This window comes from Narcine bancroftii, chromosome 1 (assembly GCF_036971445.1).
Source record: "Narcine bancroftii isolate sNarBan1 chromosome 1, sNarBan1.hap1, whole genome shotgun sequence".
In the NCBI taxonomy this organism is placed as follows: Eukaryota; Metazoa; Chordata; class Chondrichthyes; order Torpediniformes; family Narcinidae; genus Narcine; species Narcine bancroftii.
Window position 1 is genome coordinate 83321870 of NC_091469.1, and position 13978 is coordinate 83335847.

General features: G+C 38.1%; 1 protein-coding gene across 3 annotated transcripts in view; it reads left to right on the forward strand.

Moving 5' to 3' along the window:
• Nucleotides 1–13667, forward strand: part of LOC138760563 (AP-3 complex subunit sigma-1) — a 99884-nt gene extending 86217 nt beyond the window's left edge. For 2 of the 3 annotated variants that reach the window (XM_069931295.1, XM_069931305.1), the window contains exon 6: nt 12339–13667. In XM_069931295.1, the coding sequence (XP_069787396.1) occupies nt 12339–12467 (129 nt within the window). In that variant the 3' untranslated portion in view covers nt 12468–13667. Of the gene's footprint in view, nt 1–8235; nt 8295–12338 lie in introns of all 3 variants that reach the window. The other variant, XM_069931314.1, reaches the window with a different exon arrangement.
• Nucleotides 13668–13978: the final 311 nt, after the last annotated feature.

The window sequence follows — 13978 nt, forward strand, 5'->3', positions numbered from 1 at the left end:
ACATTCACTACTCTCTGGGAAAAACTATTTCTCCTCATCTCTGTCCTACATCTACTCCCCCGAATCTCAAGACTGTGTCCTCTCGTTTTAGTTTCCCCGTCCAGCTCAAAAAACCTTCCTACATCTATCCTATCCATACCCTTCATAATCCTATATGTTTCTATAAGATCTCCTCTCATTCTTCAGAACTTGAGCGAAAACAATCCTAGATGATTTAATCTTTCATCATAAGTCAACCCCTTCATCCCAGGGATCAACCTAGTAAACCTCCTCTGGACCGTCTCCAAAGCCAGTATATCCTTCCTCAAATATGGAGACCAGAACTGGACACAGTACTCCAGGTGTGGTCTCACCAGTACCTTATACAGTTGCAACATTACCTCCTTACTCCTGAATTCAATTCCTCTAGCAATGAAGGCCAACATTCCATTTGCCTTCTTAATAACCTGCTGCACCTGCAACCTAACTTTTTGCGATTCATGCACAAGCACTCCCAAGTCCCTCTGCACAACAGCATACTGTAGTTTTTCACCCTTTAAATAATATTCAGCTCTTTTATTTTTCTTGCCAAAGTGGATAATCTCACACTTACTAACATTGTACTCCATCTGCCAGACCTTTGCCCATGCATCCAGCTTAACTACATCCCTCTGCAGACTCTCCACATCCTCATTACAATTTGCTCTTCCACTCAATTTGGTGTCATCCGCAAATTTGGCTACACCACATTTTGTCCCCTCCTCCAAGTCGTCATGTAAATAATGAACAGTTGTGGGCCTAGCACCGACCCCTGCGGCACCCCACTTACCACTCTCTGCCAACCTGAAAAACTCCCATTTATCCCGACTCTCTGCCTCCTGTCAGACAACCAATTTTAAATCCATGCCAATATACTTGCCCGGACTCCACTTTCCTGTAACTAACTGATAAGTCTCTTGTGCGGCACCTTATCAAACACTTTCTGGAAATCCAAATATACAACATCAACCTGTTCCCCTCTATCCACCGCACCGATTATATCCTCAAAGAATCCTAACAAGTTTGTCAAACAAGATCTTCCCTTTCTAAAACCATGCTCCGTCTGCCTGATTGAACCCTTACGTTCCAAAAGTTTCACTATTTCATCTTTAATGACGGCTTCAAGCATTTTTCCAACTACAGATGTCAAGCTAATTGGCCGATAATTTCCAGTCTTCTGCCTACATCCCTTCTTAAAAAGTGGCGTGACATTTGCTGTTTTCCAGTCTGCCGGGACCTGCCCAGAATCCAAGGAATTTTGTTATATGACCACCAATGCATCAACTATAACTTCTGCCATTTCCTTCAGAACCCTTGGATGCATATCATCAGGACCAGGTGATTTGTCTGGCTTTAGTCCCATTAGTTTCTCCATCACTACTTCCTTTGTAACAACTATTTTATCAAGGCCCTCCCCAACATTCGCATCCTTAACTCCACATTTGGGCATGCTGAACTTGTCTTCCACTGTGAAGACTGACACAAAATATTTGTTCAGTGCCTCAGCCATTACCTCATGTTTTGCTACCAGTTTTCCTTTCTCATCCTCCAAGGGTCCTATGTTAACTCTGGCCACCCTCTTCCGTTTTATATATTTACAAAATTTTTTGCTTTCTGTTTTTATATTTTGTGCCAATTTACTTTCATAATCCTTTTTCCCATTTCTTATTACCCGCTTTGTAACCCATTGTTGTCTCTTAAAGTTATCCCAATCTTCCAGTTTCCCACTGCTCTTTGCAGCTTTGTACACCTGCATCTTCAATTTTATACTCTCCTTTATTTCCTTTGTTAACCACGGTTGATTTTTCCCTCCCTTGCTGCCCTTTTTCCTGACCGGAATATATTTTTGTTGAGAATTACAAAATATTTCTTTGAAAATCTTCCACTGTTCCTCAACTGTTTCATCAATTAGCCTGTGCTCCCAATCCATTCTGCCCAATTCCTCCCTCATCCTATGGTAGTCACCCCTGTTTAAGCATAATATATTAGTTTTAGATCTAACTTCCATCTGAATATTGTGCGCAGTTTTGGTCACCAAATTACAGGAAGGATATAAATTATACAGAGAGAGAGAGTGCAGAGGAGGTTAATTCAATCATACTATGATCGCTATTTCCCAGATGGTCTCTGACTATTACATCATTTACTCTACCTATCTCATTGCACAACACTAGATCCAGGAGAGCATTTTCTTTTGTGGGTTCCTTAACATGCTGCTCAAGAAAGCTATCGCAGATGCATTCTATGAAGTCCTCTTCCAGACTCCCACGACCAACTTGATTTTCCCAATCTATGTGGAAGTTAAAGTCCCCCTTGACTACTGCTGTGTCATTAGTACATGCCTCACTTATCTCTCTATTAATTTCCTGTGCCATTAAACTATTGTTATTTGGTGGGCGATAGATTATACCCACCAATATTTTTTTCCCTTTGTTATTCTTTATCTCTACCCAAATGGACTCAACATTATGCTTTTTAGATCTTATATCGTCCCTCACTACTGTCTGGAACTCATCTTTGATGAAGAGTGCAACTCCACCTCCCTTACCATCCTGTCTATCTCTTTGCACCACCTGATACCCTTGAAAGTTTAATTCCCATTTAGGGTCACCTTGTAGCCATGTTTCCGTGATGGCTACCAAATCATAGGCATGGGTACCGATTTGCGCCTTGTTCACTAACCTTATTTCTAATACTGCGGCCATTCAGATAAAGTGCCCTTATGCTCTTTGTCCTTTTAATATCTAGTGACTTCTGTAACCTTTTCTTTTGATTTTTCTGCCCACTATTTTTCTTTGTAATTTTCTTAACACTATCATTGACCCGAAAACTCACTGCACCATCTGATTTTTTACTTTCTCCTCCCAACATTACTTTTCCTATTTTACTTTTCCTGGCCATTACTTTATCTTCCTTACCCTTTTCCCTATCACTCTGGTTCCCATACCCCTGCCAAATTAGTTTAAACCTTGCCCCATGGCTGTACCAAACATACTTGCCAAAATGTTGACACCTTTTGGATTTAGGTGCAACCCGTCCCTCTTGTAAAGATCATGCCTTACCCAAAAGAGATCCCAATGATCCAAGAAGCCAAATCCTTGCCCTGTACACCAGCACCTCAGCCACACATTCATTTTCCTTATCCTTACATTCTTTTCATCACTTGCATTTGGAACAGGTAGTAATCCCGAGATCACCACCCTAGCGTTCCTGTCTTTCAGCTTTCGTCCCAGCTCACTATAATCCCTTTTCATTACCTCCTCCCTTTTTTTGTCAATGTCGTTTGAACCCACATGTACCAAGACATCAGGCTGCTCTCCCTCTCCTCTCAGAATATTTTGGACCCGATTTGTGATATCTCATACCCTTGCACCAGGGAGGCAGCACACCATGTGGGTATACTTATCTGGCTCACAGAACCTCCTGTCTGTACCCCTGACAATGGAGTCCCCAATAACTACTGCATTTCTCCTTTTCCTTTTCTTTTGCACCACTCTGCTAGGCTCTTTGCCATTGACCTGGTGCCCGTGGCCATCTTCTGTCCGGTCATCTCCCTCAACAGAATCCAACACCACATAACTGTTGCTGAGTGGGATAGTCATTGGTGTGCTCTCCATTTTTCTCGCTTTTCTCTTTCCTCCCCTGACGGTTTCCCACTTACCTGACACGGGTTCTGGAGTATTTATCGCCCTGAAAGTTGAGTCGATTAACTCCTCACTCTCCCTTGCAAGCCGCAGGTCATCAATCTGCAACTCCATATCACTAATTCGGTCCCTTAGTAACTGCATCTCGGTACACCTGGTGCAGATGTGGCCATTTGGGAGGGTGGAGGTCACCCATTGTTCTCACATCTGACACCCAGTCCAGAGCACTAACCCTATTGGCATGACTCTGAATATGAAGGCAAATAACTCAGCTTACCTTTTCTCCTTGCCTGTTTTCGCCGAAGCCTGATGAGCCAAAGCCAGGAAGTCTCACTCTTTCACTGCTCCACTCACTCACTGAGCTGCTCCTCGCTGGCCGCTCCCTCCCCTTTCAGTCCTTTTATTGGCCCCTTGACCAATTTACCCCGTCACTTTCAGCAAGCTCCTCCTCCTCTGACTCACAGCCCGACTCTCTCCAAGCTCCTCCTCCTCCGACTCCCAGCCGAACCAAGTATCCATGGGCTTTCTCTGGGGACTCCAGTTTCCTCCTATTGTTTGGGTTAATAGGGGGTAATTGGGCAACATGGACTTGTGGGCTGAAATGGCCTGTTACCATGTTTTATGTCTAAATAAATGTGTGATGGTTAAACCCTCATTGAAGATGATCACTGCCTGAAGTTACTTGACACTTTTTGGGTCATAATTGAGCATGGTCCAGTTTGCTGAATACAGGTAGGCTGCTTCATTTGTTCTGGAGTTGAGAATGTCAGAACATGATACATTTGTCAGTGAATATTCCCCCCCCCCCCCACCCCCCTTTTGACCTTGTGATAGAAGGTGGGTCATTGATGTAGGTATTGTTTGAGACTAGACCACTTTGCTGAGGAAGCCCTCGGGATGCAATGATTAAGCTCCAGCAACCACCACCGCCATTTTTGCGTAAAATTTCACCCTAACAATTGCATCTTCCTCTTGATTTCAGTTGTGCCAGTAAAAGCACACAGAAATGCTGGAGGAACTCAGCCAGTTTTGCAGCATCTCTGTTCGATTGTGCCAGGGCTCCTTGATATCACATATGGTCAGAGCTACCTTGGTGTCAAGATCTATCTCTCTCATCGTGTCTATGGAATTTTATTGCTAAGTTCATGTTTGTGACCAGGTTTAGAGCTGAATAGACCTGGTCAAGTGCAAACTAGGCATTGGTAAGTGCAGCTTGATCGAATTGTAGATAATCCCTCCCATTATTTTAACAATGATTGAGAGCAGCCAGATTGAATTTGAATTTGTCCTGCTCATCCTCTGAAATCAAGGACTATAAGTTTGATTGCTTTACTGTTATTCTGTAAATAGGAAAACTCTATGTATAATATTTCTACTTGCATTGCTTTACAATACTTTTTAAAACAGATGTACATGAATGATTTTAAACCCTGTGTTTTATAAATTTCACAGTATGTTTTTTTAAGATATTAGCCTGACTGCAAGCTGGATTAGTGTACTGCAGTGCTTTGTATATCCATTCTAATTTTTCCTCTATCCTTGAGGGAAGTTCAAATCTATTTGCCAGAAGTATGTCACACGTATGAATCAATCTCATTTTGTCAATTTTTCTTTGGTTGTAGTATTTCATTTCATTTTTCAGTTATTTATTATGACTGAAAGCTCTTGAAATTATTGTTGAAATTATGAATATTGCTTTGCTTTCTTAAGAATTCATACACCAAATTTACCATGAGATGTATAATGAGATCATAAAATTGGAGCAAAAATAGGCCATGATGCTATTCAAGCCTTCCTCCACCAGTTGATTGAACTTCTATCATGATTCTTTTTTCTTATGTTATCCTTGTATTTCTTGAAGACTTCTATAAATGATCTTCCACAGCACTCCAGAGCTAAAAAGTCTGAAGATTTGCATGAAAAAAATACTGCCCATCCCTGTCCTAAAATGGCATGTACTTTATCTGAGGCTGCGTCCCATTGCTGTAACTTCTTCAGGGAGTAGAAATGTCCTCCCTACATCTAACCTGTCAAGTCCTGTAAGAATATTGTAAGTTTAAATGTAATCACCTCATTATTATAAATTCTAAATAATGCCATTGCAGTGTGTTTAGTTTCTTGTGGGGAAACCTGCCACCCCAGAAACAAGTCTATTTGACATCTACCTGAAATTCTAGTAAAAATCAGATGTTGGGTCTTAAAGGATATGACTTTCTCCGGATTCAGATTCTATTTGCAGTGGCAGAACAGTCAAGCAGCTTGGCACAGTGAGAAAGAGGCTTGTATCACAGTTTGATCACTTCAAGGTATTGCTTTGTTGTTAAATACTTTTGGTGTTGAAACTGCAGTGGTATACAGGTAATATGATATTCAATACCTGTCACTTGAGGAATGGGATGAAAAATTTAAGATCCACTTGTTACTTGAGAAAATCTTTTGTCCTTATCATCTACATAAAACTGTTGTCTCAAATTGTTTCCCTTGTGCATCTGTCGAAAAGTTTCTCAATATTGAATTCTTTTCTGTAATTGAAAAACTTTTCAGATTCAACTAGATGTTGTCTTGACTGGTCAGGTTATAGTCACATTGTGGATAATGAAGTGGTGTATGAAAATTACTCTCTTCAGGATCCACTTGCCTTTGCTGCCAACAGAATAATGATTATGTTGTCCAATTTTCTTTTGGGGTGTAACTTGTATGCATAAATCTCTTGAATGACAATGTCTCTTAAGGAATGGAAGGTGCTTGAGCTGTGTGCTTCCATTTGGGGCAAAGAGATTGATGGCTGTTTCCAGATTTACCTTTGCTCTACTTAATTCACAGAATGCCGTGAATATAGACACAGACATGAAAAATACAGTGATGGTGAAGGGTATTCGTGGAATGAAATGAAAAATGAATAAAGTACTTAGTTGGAAGAGAAGTGACCGTATATATTTAAATCACCTACACTTTCTTTAGGAATGCCACAGACAAGTATCATTTTGAAGCACCAATGAAATCTTAATTGCTTGTAGACACTTATCCTCTCATTTCTTGGGCTGCTCTTCCAATCCTTAAAAGCTGCTTCCTAATATTGGCGTGCTGGTCTTGATATCAATTCTTTGTAATATTTAGTGATTTGGAGCAGTCTGTAGAATAATCTTGGAAGAATCTCAATTCTAAAGAGTTATTCTTAGTTGCACCTTCCTTGAGCTTTATCCCATTGGGAACATGTTCAGTATTTCTCACATACACACTGGCCACCTTTTTATAATTAGTTTTAAGATCTGTGAAACATCAGGATCCTTGCATGCTGCCAGTTTACAAGAAGATCTGCCTTGCCAAAAACAAGATCCAGGTAAGTGCTCCATTTATAGACTGTTTTCCTAAGTGGCGCTAGAATGTAAAAATTGATGACCCCCCATTGAAGAGTTCATTGTAATGCCATAAGACATTATTGACAGAGAGGATATTTAAATTTGAAGCAGCCTGCTAATGTTATAATGTATGCATGTTTCATAATTTTGGGGAGTTGCAAGGCTGAAAAATCTTCTCATTTTAATGATTTGGCCACAGTTAAAATCTCCTGGTTCATCAGAATACTTGGACAGAATTTGTCCCAGATAGGATGAGATTCACTAAGATTGCTTTCCTATCCAATCATTATATTGTGGCAAACTCTGGAAATTACATTTCAATGCCATTGATTTTTGGGTAGAAATCAATCATTTTAAATTATCTTAAGACTTGACTACTAAAGAGTAAGGTTGGGAGATATCCATGCTGGTGACTTAATCATTAAAAAAGCCTATCTCCATTCACCATTAATCATTTTGTATTTGATGATCATGTCAGGATGTTCAGTATCAATATCCTACACAACTATATTTAACTGTAGCTGGTAGGTATTCATAAAGAAAAATATCCTATCACGCATACACAGGAAATAATTTGGAAGAGGTTGTGGATTCTCTGTTAATAGATTTTCCAGAGTAAATCCCAATGATTGTTAATGTGCTATTCAGACCAGAAAGAATCCTGATTGATCATCAGGGATAACAAAAAAGAACAATCTGTTGCCAAATCTCAACAGGTCGAGCAGCATCAGTGGAAGAAAATGAATTACTGGTGTTTTACCCAAGGATCCATGCAGTTGGTTGACTTGTTTCTATGTTTTGAAATTGGCTTTCTCAATTTGAACCAAATGGGGAAAACAACATTGAATTTTGCACTCCTAGTTGTGATTCAGTGATTTCAGCTGGAAAAGGTTCATGTGAAAATCTGGGGGAACAAAGTTGAACTGTGCTATAATTTGTTTCATTATATATTCTCAACTGTTACTTCTATTTTCACATCAAAGATAAATGTTTTGTGGATCAAGTACTGGGCTAGCTAACTGAATTCATGGCAAAGCATGCGTTAGTGCTTTTTTTTAATGAATTGGGAGGGAAAGGTATATTGTACTGACATGATTCGTACTCCATTATATGTGTATAAATTAAAAAGTAAATGTTTTCCCTCATTCTTGAAAGTATTCATCACTTTCCAAATTGGTGACCTTTCTAGCAATTTCCATTCTTCTCTCTTACAGACCTTTATCTTTCAATCTCCCAGACAGGACAGATAAATACTATTACCCTTATCTCTCAGGTACTGCTGCCTTTAAATGGCCCAACATAATTCCGCTTCTTGTTGTTCACAAATAGAAAGCAAAATGATGTCATCAGAGTTGTGGGTCACTTGAATGGGAACCATGGGAAACTCATTATCATGTGCTTCCTGGTAGGGATGTTATGAGGTTTAGCTTTTAAATTCTTAGCGTAACTCTTCCTGTTGGTTTCTCCTCATTTTGTTCTCCTACTTGCAGACTTCATTTTGTTTTCTCTTTCTAGTAATTGTATGCATGCGGTGTAATCAGTAGCGTGTATCATCAGACTAGGAACGCAAACCTTTCGTGACCATTGATTGTCATCCATTTGTTATCTAATGGTTGTTTCATGAGAAGATTGTTTTTAGAGCGCTTAGTTTAACCCAACTCATTTACAGTGCTTCGTCACCCATCTATAATTTTGACAAAACAAAATGTTGCATTATTCATTCTATTGCAGGGATGTTTATCTAAAGTATGTTCATCTTTCTTTCATCTTGTTTTTTTTGTACAAGGTTCTTAGAAACCATCAGAATTTTCTGCATTTAATTTGTAACTTTACTCAGTGACATTTAAACTTTCATTTGAAATTAAATTTCTATTTGGTTTCCTAAATCCTATTTTCTTTCACTGTTTTCCTTGCTTTTCATGTCCATCTGTATGTGTATTTTAATGCAATAAACTAATTTTAATTTGGAACACTAATTTGCACAACCATTTTAATAATTCTAAGAAAAGAATTCCATCCCTACATACTACTCATATTTCTGGTGTTCTCTAATTATGAGACTGTCATTTTTCAAAATGTTTTAATATCTTTAAACTTGTATGCAAAGTATTAATTCTATGGCATTACTTATTATGTTAGCTGATCTCTTACAGATGAATTTCCAGAATGTGTTAAAGCCATTGGTGATTACTTTGCTTGAACTGCATGAGCTTGACTAATAATTCTTTATTAAACTTGCATGATTTAATAATATTGCTGAATGGCTATATGTGCACAAACTCTTGTAGTTCTCATATGCATTGAGATTTGCTTACATGATTTTTTTTAAATTGCCTTCAATTTGAATGTCTGTTACTTTGTTTTGCTTTCCTCAATTTCTATTCCTTGATAGGCTGACTTTCAAAGTGAACTTGAACACTTTAACCTAAACTTAAATTCTCATGCATTTTGAGGCAAAATGAAAATGGATACTGAGCAAAGGCCATCAATCTTTGAAGAAGAAAGTTGGTTAATGTTAAGAAATGAGTTACTTGTTATAGAATTCTCAGATAAGATGTTGTATTTGATTATTTATATTTTGCTAAGTATCTCAGAATTGCACCAAAATTCTGCTAGTTGAACAATATTTATAGAATCAACTAAATGTTGCATTCAAATAGTACCGAGGCGTTAGTACCATCTTCCTAAAAAATATAATGAAGTTGGTTCTATTTGAAACTGTAATGAAATGGAGGAAAGTACAGCAAAATTAACTGTTGAGATTGATGTTGGGCCTTCAATGTTAACGGTATAGCCTACAAAGATATCTTTTTAATCTCTTAAACTTTAGCTGGTAAGTGAATCTGGCCATTTGTAATTATTTCATTGATCCTAACAAGTTTTGTCATTCCTCTGATTAAACTAACATTGGACTACCGGTAATTGTATGAGATAGATAAGTCTACAGAGTGACCAGAATATCCTTCAAAGTTCAATGGAAACTCTTGAGGAAAAATATATGGTGACATGCTTGTGTTGTTTCCATAAATCCAATGTCACAATTATAATCCTGATTACAGCCTTGACAAAAGTTGCTGCCAATGTCAACCTTAATCTGTTCAGTGAAGCACCAAATATGTCTAAAACCATTGGTGTTTTACCAGGGTAGGGATAAAGTATGTCTATCTTAATGTAAAGTTGTCAACATTAATTCATTGTTAGGACTCTTGCTATCTATTTTTTTTAAATCAAAGGTTTAATTTTCATTCCTTAACTTGGGTACTTAATGTAGATTGATACTTCTGACTGAGTGCTATTTTCTTGGTGCCACCTTTCAACTAAAATGTTAAAGCAAGGCCTAATTTGTGTTAGCATGTCAAACAGTATCTTTGAGGCAAAAATATTTGTCAATGTTTTCAATTCAGGGCCAAGAAGGATGAAAGAAATTGTCAGTAAGTAGCAATATGAGGGAGTTGTGGCATAGCAGCTGGTCAGTGATCAGTGGAATAAGATGGAGGGGAGAGTGATGGGAAAAGTAACCAAAGAGAAGAAAACTCAGTGTGTAGGAAGAGAACACAAAGGCTGTGTGGCTAACCAGAAAGTGGAAAATTCAGTGTTAATACCATTAGGTTGCAAGTTATCCAAATATGGAATGTGAGATATTGTCCTTCCAATTTGCATTTGGACTTTCTTTAGCAACAGAAAAGGCCAAGAACATACAGATCAGTGTGGAAGTGGAAAGGAAGTACAACTCAAAGCTCAGGCTGGTCATTGTGCTTGATACCACTTCATGAGCCACAAATGCAGCATACCAGGTTGGAAAAGTGTAGGTGCATTTTGCCTCACTTCGAACGACTGTTTGGAGCTCCAGATGGTGATTAGGGAGGTGGTGAATAGACAGGTATTGCAGTGGAAAGAGGCAGGGGATGGGGATGGTTGAGTGGACCAGGAACTCACAGAAAGAAGGCAGAAACAGTAGAAATTGTGACTGTGATCATACATGTGCCAGCAGAAATGGTGAAACATGATAAGTTCAATGCAGAAATTGATAAGGTGAAGACCAAAACATTTCTATCACAGTTATGTTTCAGGATAGAGGGGGTGAGAGTAGAAAATAGATGTGTGAGGACTATCATTGTGGCAGAGGGCAAAATGGGAAGGGAGTAGGAAGGATATTATAGAAGTTTTGGAGCAGCAAAAGGCCCCATTGTGAGAATGGATGTAGCAGAGACCGAAAAGGAGAAAAAATAATTGCTTCCTTTCTGGAAGGATGGTTGTAGGAGGTTTAGTCGAGATAACTGAGTGGATGGGTTTATAGAAAATGTTAGTGGCTAGCCTCATCTCTTCATCTCCCTCACCACCATCCAGGGGCCTAACAATCATGTCCAAGTGTGGCAGATATTCACCTACATCTCTTCCATCCTGGTCTACTTCACTTGGTGCTTGCAATGTGACCTCCTCAACGCTGGAGAAACTAAGCATGAACCTTCCATTGTGTAGAGCATCTATGCTTTGTCTGCAACAGCCATCTCAAACTTCTGCATGTATTTCAGTTTGGCTCCTTCCCACTTCCCCACAGACTTGTCTGTCCTTTGCCTTTTCATTTGCTATGGAGAGGCAAATGCAGATGGGAAGAACATATCGTTTTACTTGCTACTCTGCAACCTAGTGGTATGAAGGTAGAGTTCCCAAATTTTAGGTAACCCACTTCCCTACTGTCCACATACCTTTTGCATCCCCTTTTACAACCCTCCCCCACTTTCCTAACCTGGTTCCGTCAACCCTGCCGCAGTGGTTTCCACCCATCACCACCCAGCCTCTCTGTTGCACCCCTCTCCCATTTTGCTATCTACTGGCAATCTTTGCTTTTCCATTTCAGTCCTGAAACAGGGTCTTGAACCAAAATGTGGACATGTACCTTTTGCCATCTCAGATCCTGGTCGGCCTGCTGAGTTCTTCTGGTGTTTTGTTTTTCCCAGATTCTAGCCTATTGACCTTTTGAATGAATTGCATGTTCAAACTGCATTCACTGGAGTACTCAATTGATTTATAGCACTTCAAATATTTCAGGTGTTGGAGGCATGGTTTCCAGTTTACTGAAGACAAATTATGATTCCAGTTCACAAAAATGTTCCATATCATTTCAGAAGCAGAGGAGGAAACATTTCCACTATTTGCTATTAACAGTAATTTATTTCTTAAAAAATACATTTGTAAATATGTAATAGAAAAAAACCTCAACTTTTTCAGCACATCCTTCAGGAATATATTTCTGTATGCCAACTTTATGTTCCTGAATTCTCATATTTTTTTTTTTAACTTTTACATCCTCGTTTAGGCTGGTCTTGCAGGAGCTCCAGCCAGGGCTGTGTCTGCAGTTAAGAATATGAACCTTCCTGAAATTCCTCGAAATATTAACATAGGTGACATCAGCATAAAAGTGCCAAACCTGCCCTCATTTAAATGAGAAAACATCCTCAGCTTCCAGTTTGGAATATTTTCTAAAAAAGGTTTACCATACAACTATCTACCAAATGAAATATCTAATTACTATCAACAGGTATGTTGGGAATTGATATTGTAAATTGCACCAGTAGAACATGAAAAGGCATTTTATTGTACTTGATTTATTTTGAATTCAATTTTCTGTATGATATTACATTGACATTCCAGTGCTCTAAGAAATGAATGTGTGTGCTGGCTGCTATTTAAGATAATTATTTAAGACATGGTTACTATGTACAATCTGTGCTTTCAAACTATCTTTGTATATCTGATGGATTCCATATTATCAGTAAAAGAACTCTGACTATTTTGGAGATATTTGTATTTATTTTGAGGTCTTGTACAGTGGACCAATGAAAAATTTCATAAGGTTCCCAGTTGCAGTATTAAGTGTTTTTTTTTTAAATTATAACAGATCTTCAAATATTATTCTTTCCAATTCAGAACTTGTAGAATCCAGCATCAGCAAATAAGTTATTTGCAATATTTTTATTCTCTGTATTCCTAATAACTTCATATGCATTTGTATATAATGCAAATATAGTTAGATGAAATGAAGAACATCAAAAAGTTTGACATTAGATTTTAAAATGCAAACACCATTCAGCTGCTTAAACTTGGCTGATGTGGAAGGGATAAAGACCATCTTAATACAAACACATACAGGGTTATGAACAATATTTGCACATTTAGTGTTATGGGTACGGCCTAGGGTTTCTAAAAGTTTAATTTTTAAGATGGGATTGCTAGCCCATTAAGCACAATGTTAACCCTATGCATTAATTGTATAAATACTTGAGGAACAATTGTGAAACACTCATGGTTTAGAAGAAGAACATTTATGACTGAATCTTACTTGAAGTTGGTGACAAGATTCAAAAATTACTCAATGATGAAAGAAAGAATATTATTGAGCCAACAGGAATTATTCAAGGGAAGTCTGTCTGGATGGAATTTAAAGGTTGTGGCCGTGGTAGCTAAATACTACAACTTGAAATGTTTTGAAAATAAACATATATGCAACCCTAAAATGTTTAATTTCATTGCAGCAGAATATGTTCAAAATAATGAATACATTGATATTATGCAGCATTACAATTAGCTTATAACTGTATCCTTATTTGTTACGTGGTTAATAAAGTTATAATTACTTTTGCCTTGATAGCGTGCATTCTGAAATTATTAGTATTTTCTTTGACAGTATCTGCATAATAATGAAATGGCTGAAGTTTGCAAGCTGCAAACTTGTAATATAAGTTATCAATCTGAAAAATCCAGCGTGTTAAATAATGTAGGATAGGAGACCTGAGTTCATTGCCTTATTCTTGGTGCACAAAGCCCTGTATAACAAAAATAATTCATTTGTGTTGTGCTGCCTCTAATGTTACTTGCTTAATGTAAAGCAAAAGTTTGATCTTCGACTGTTATATCAACACATGAAATAGATACCACATTAATTTATTTGCAGCTGTA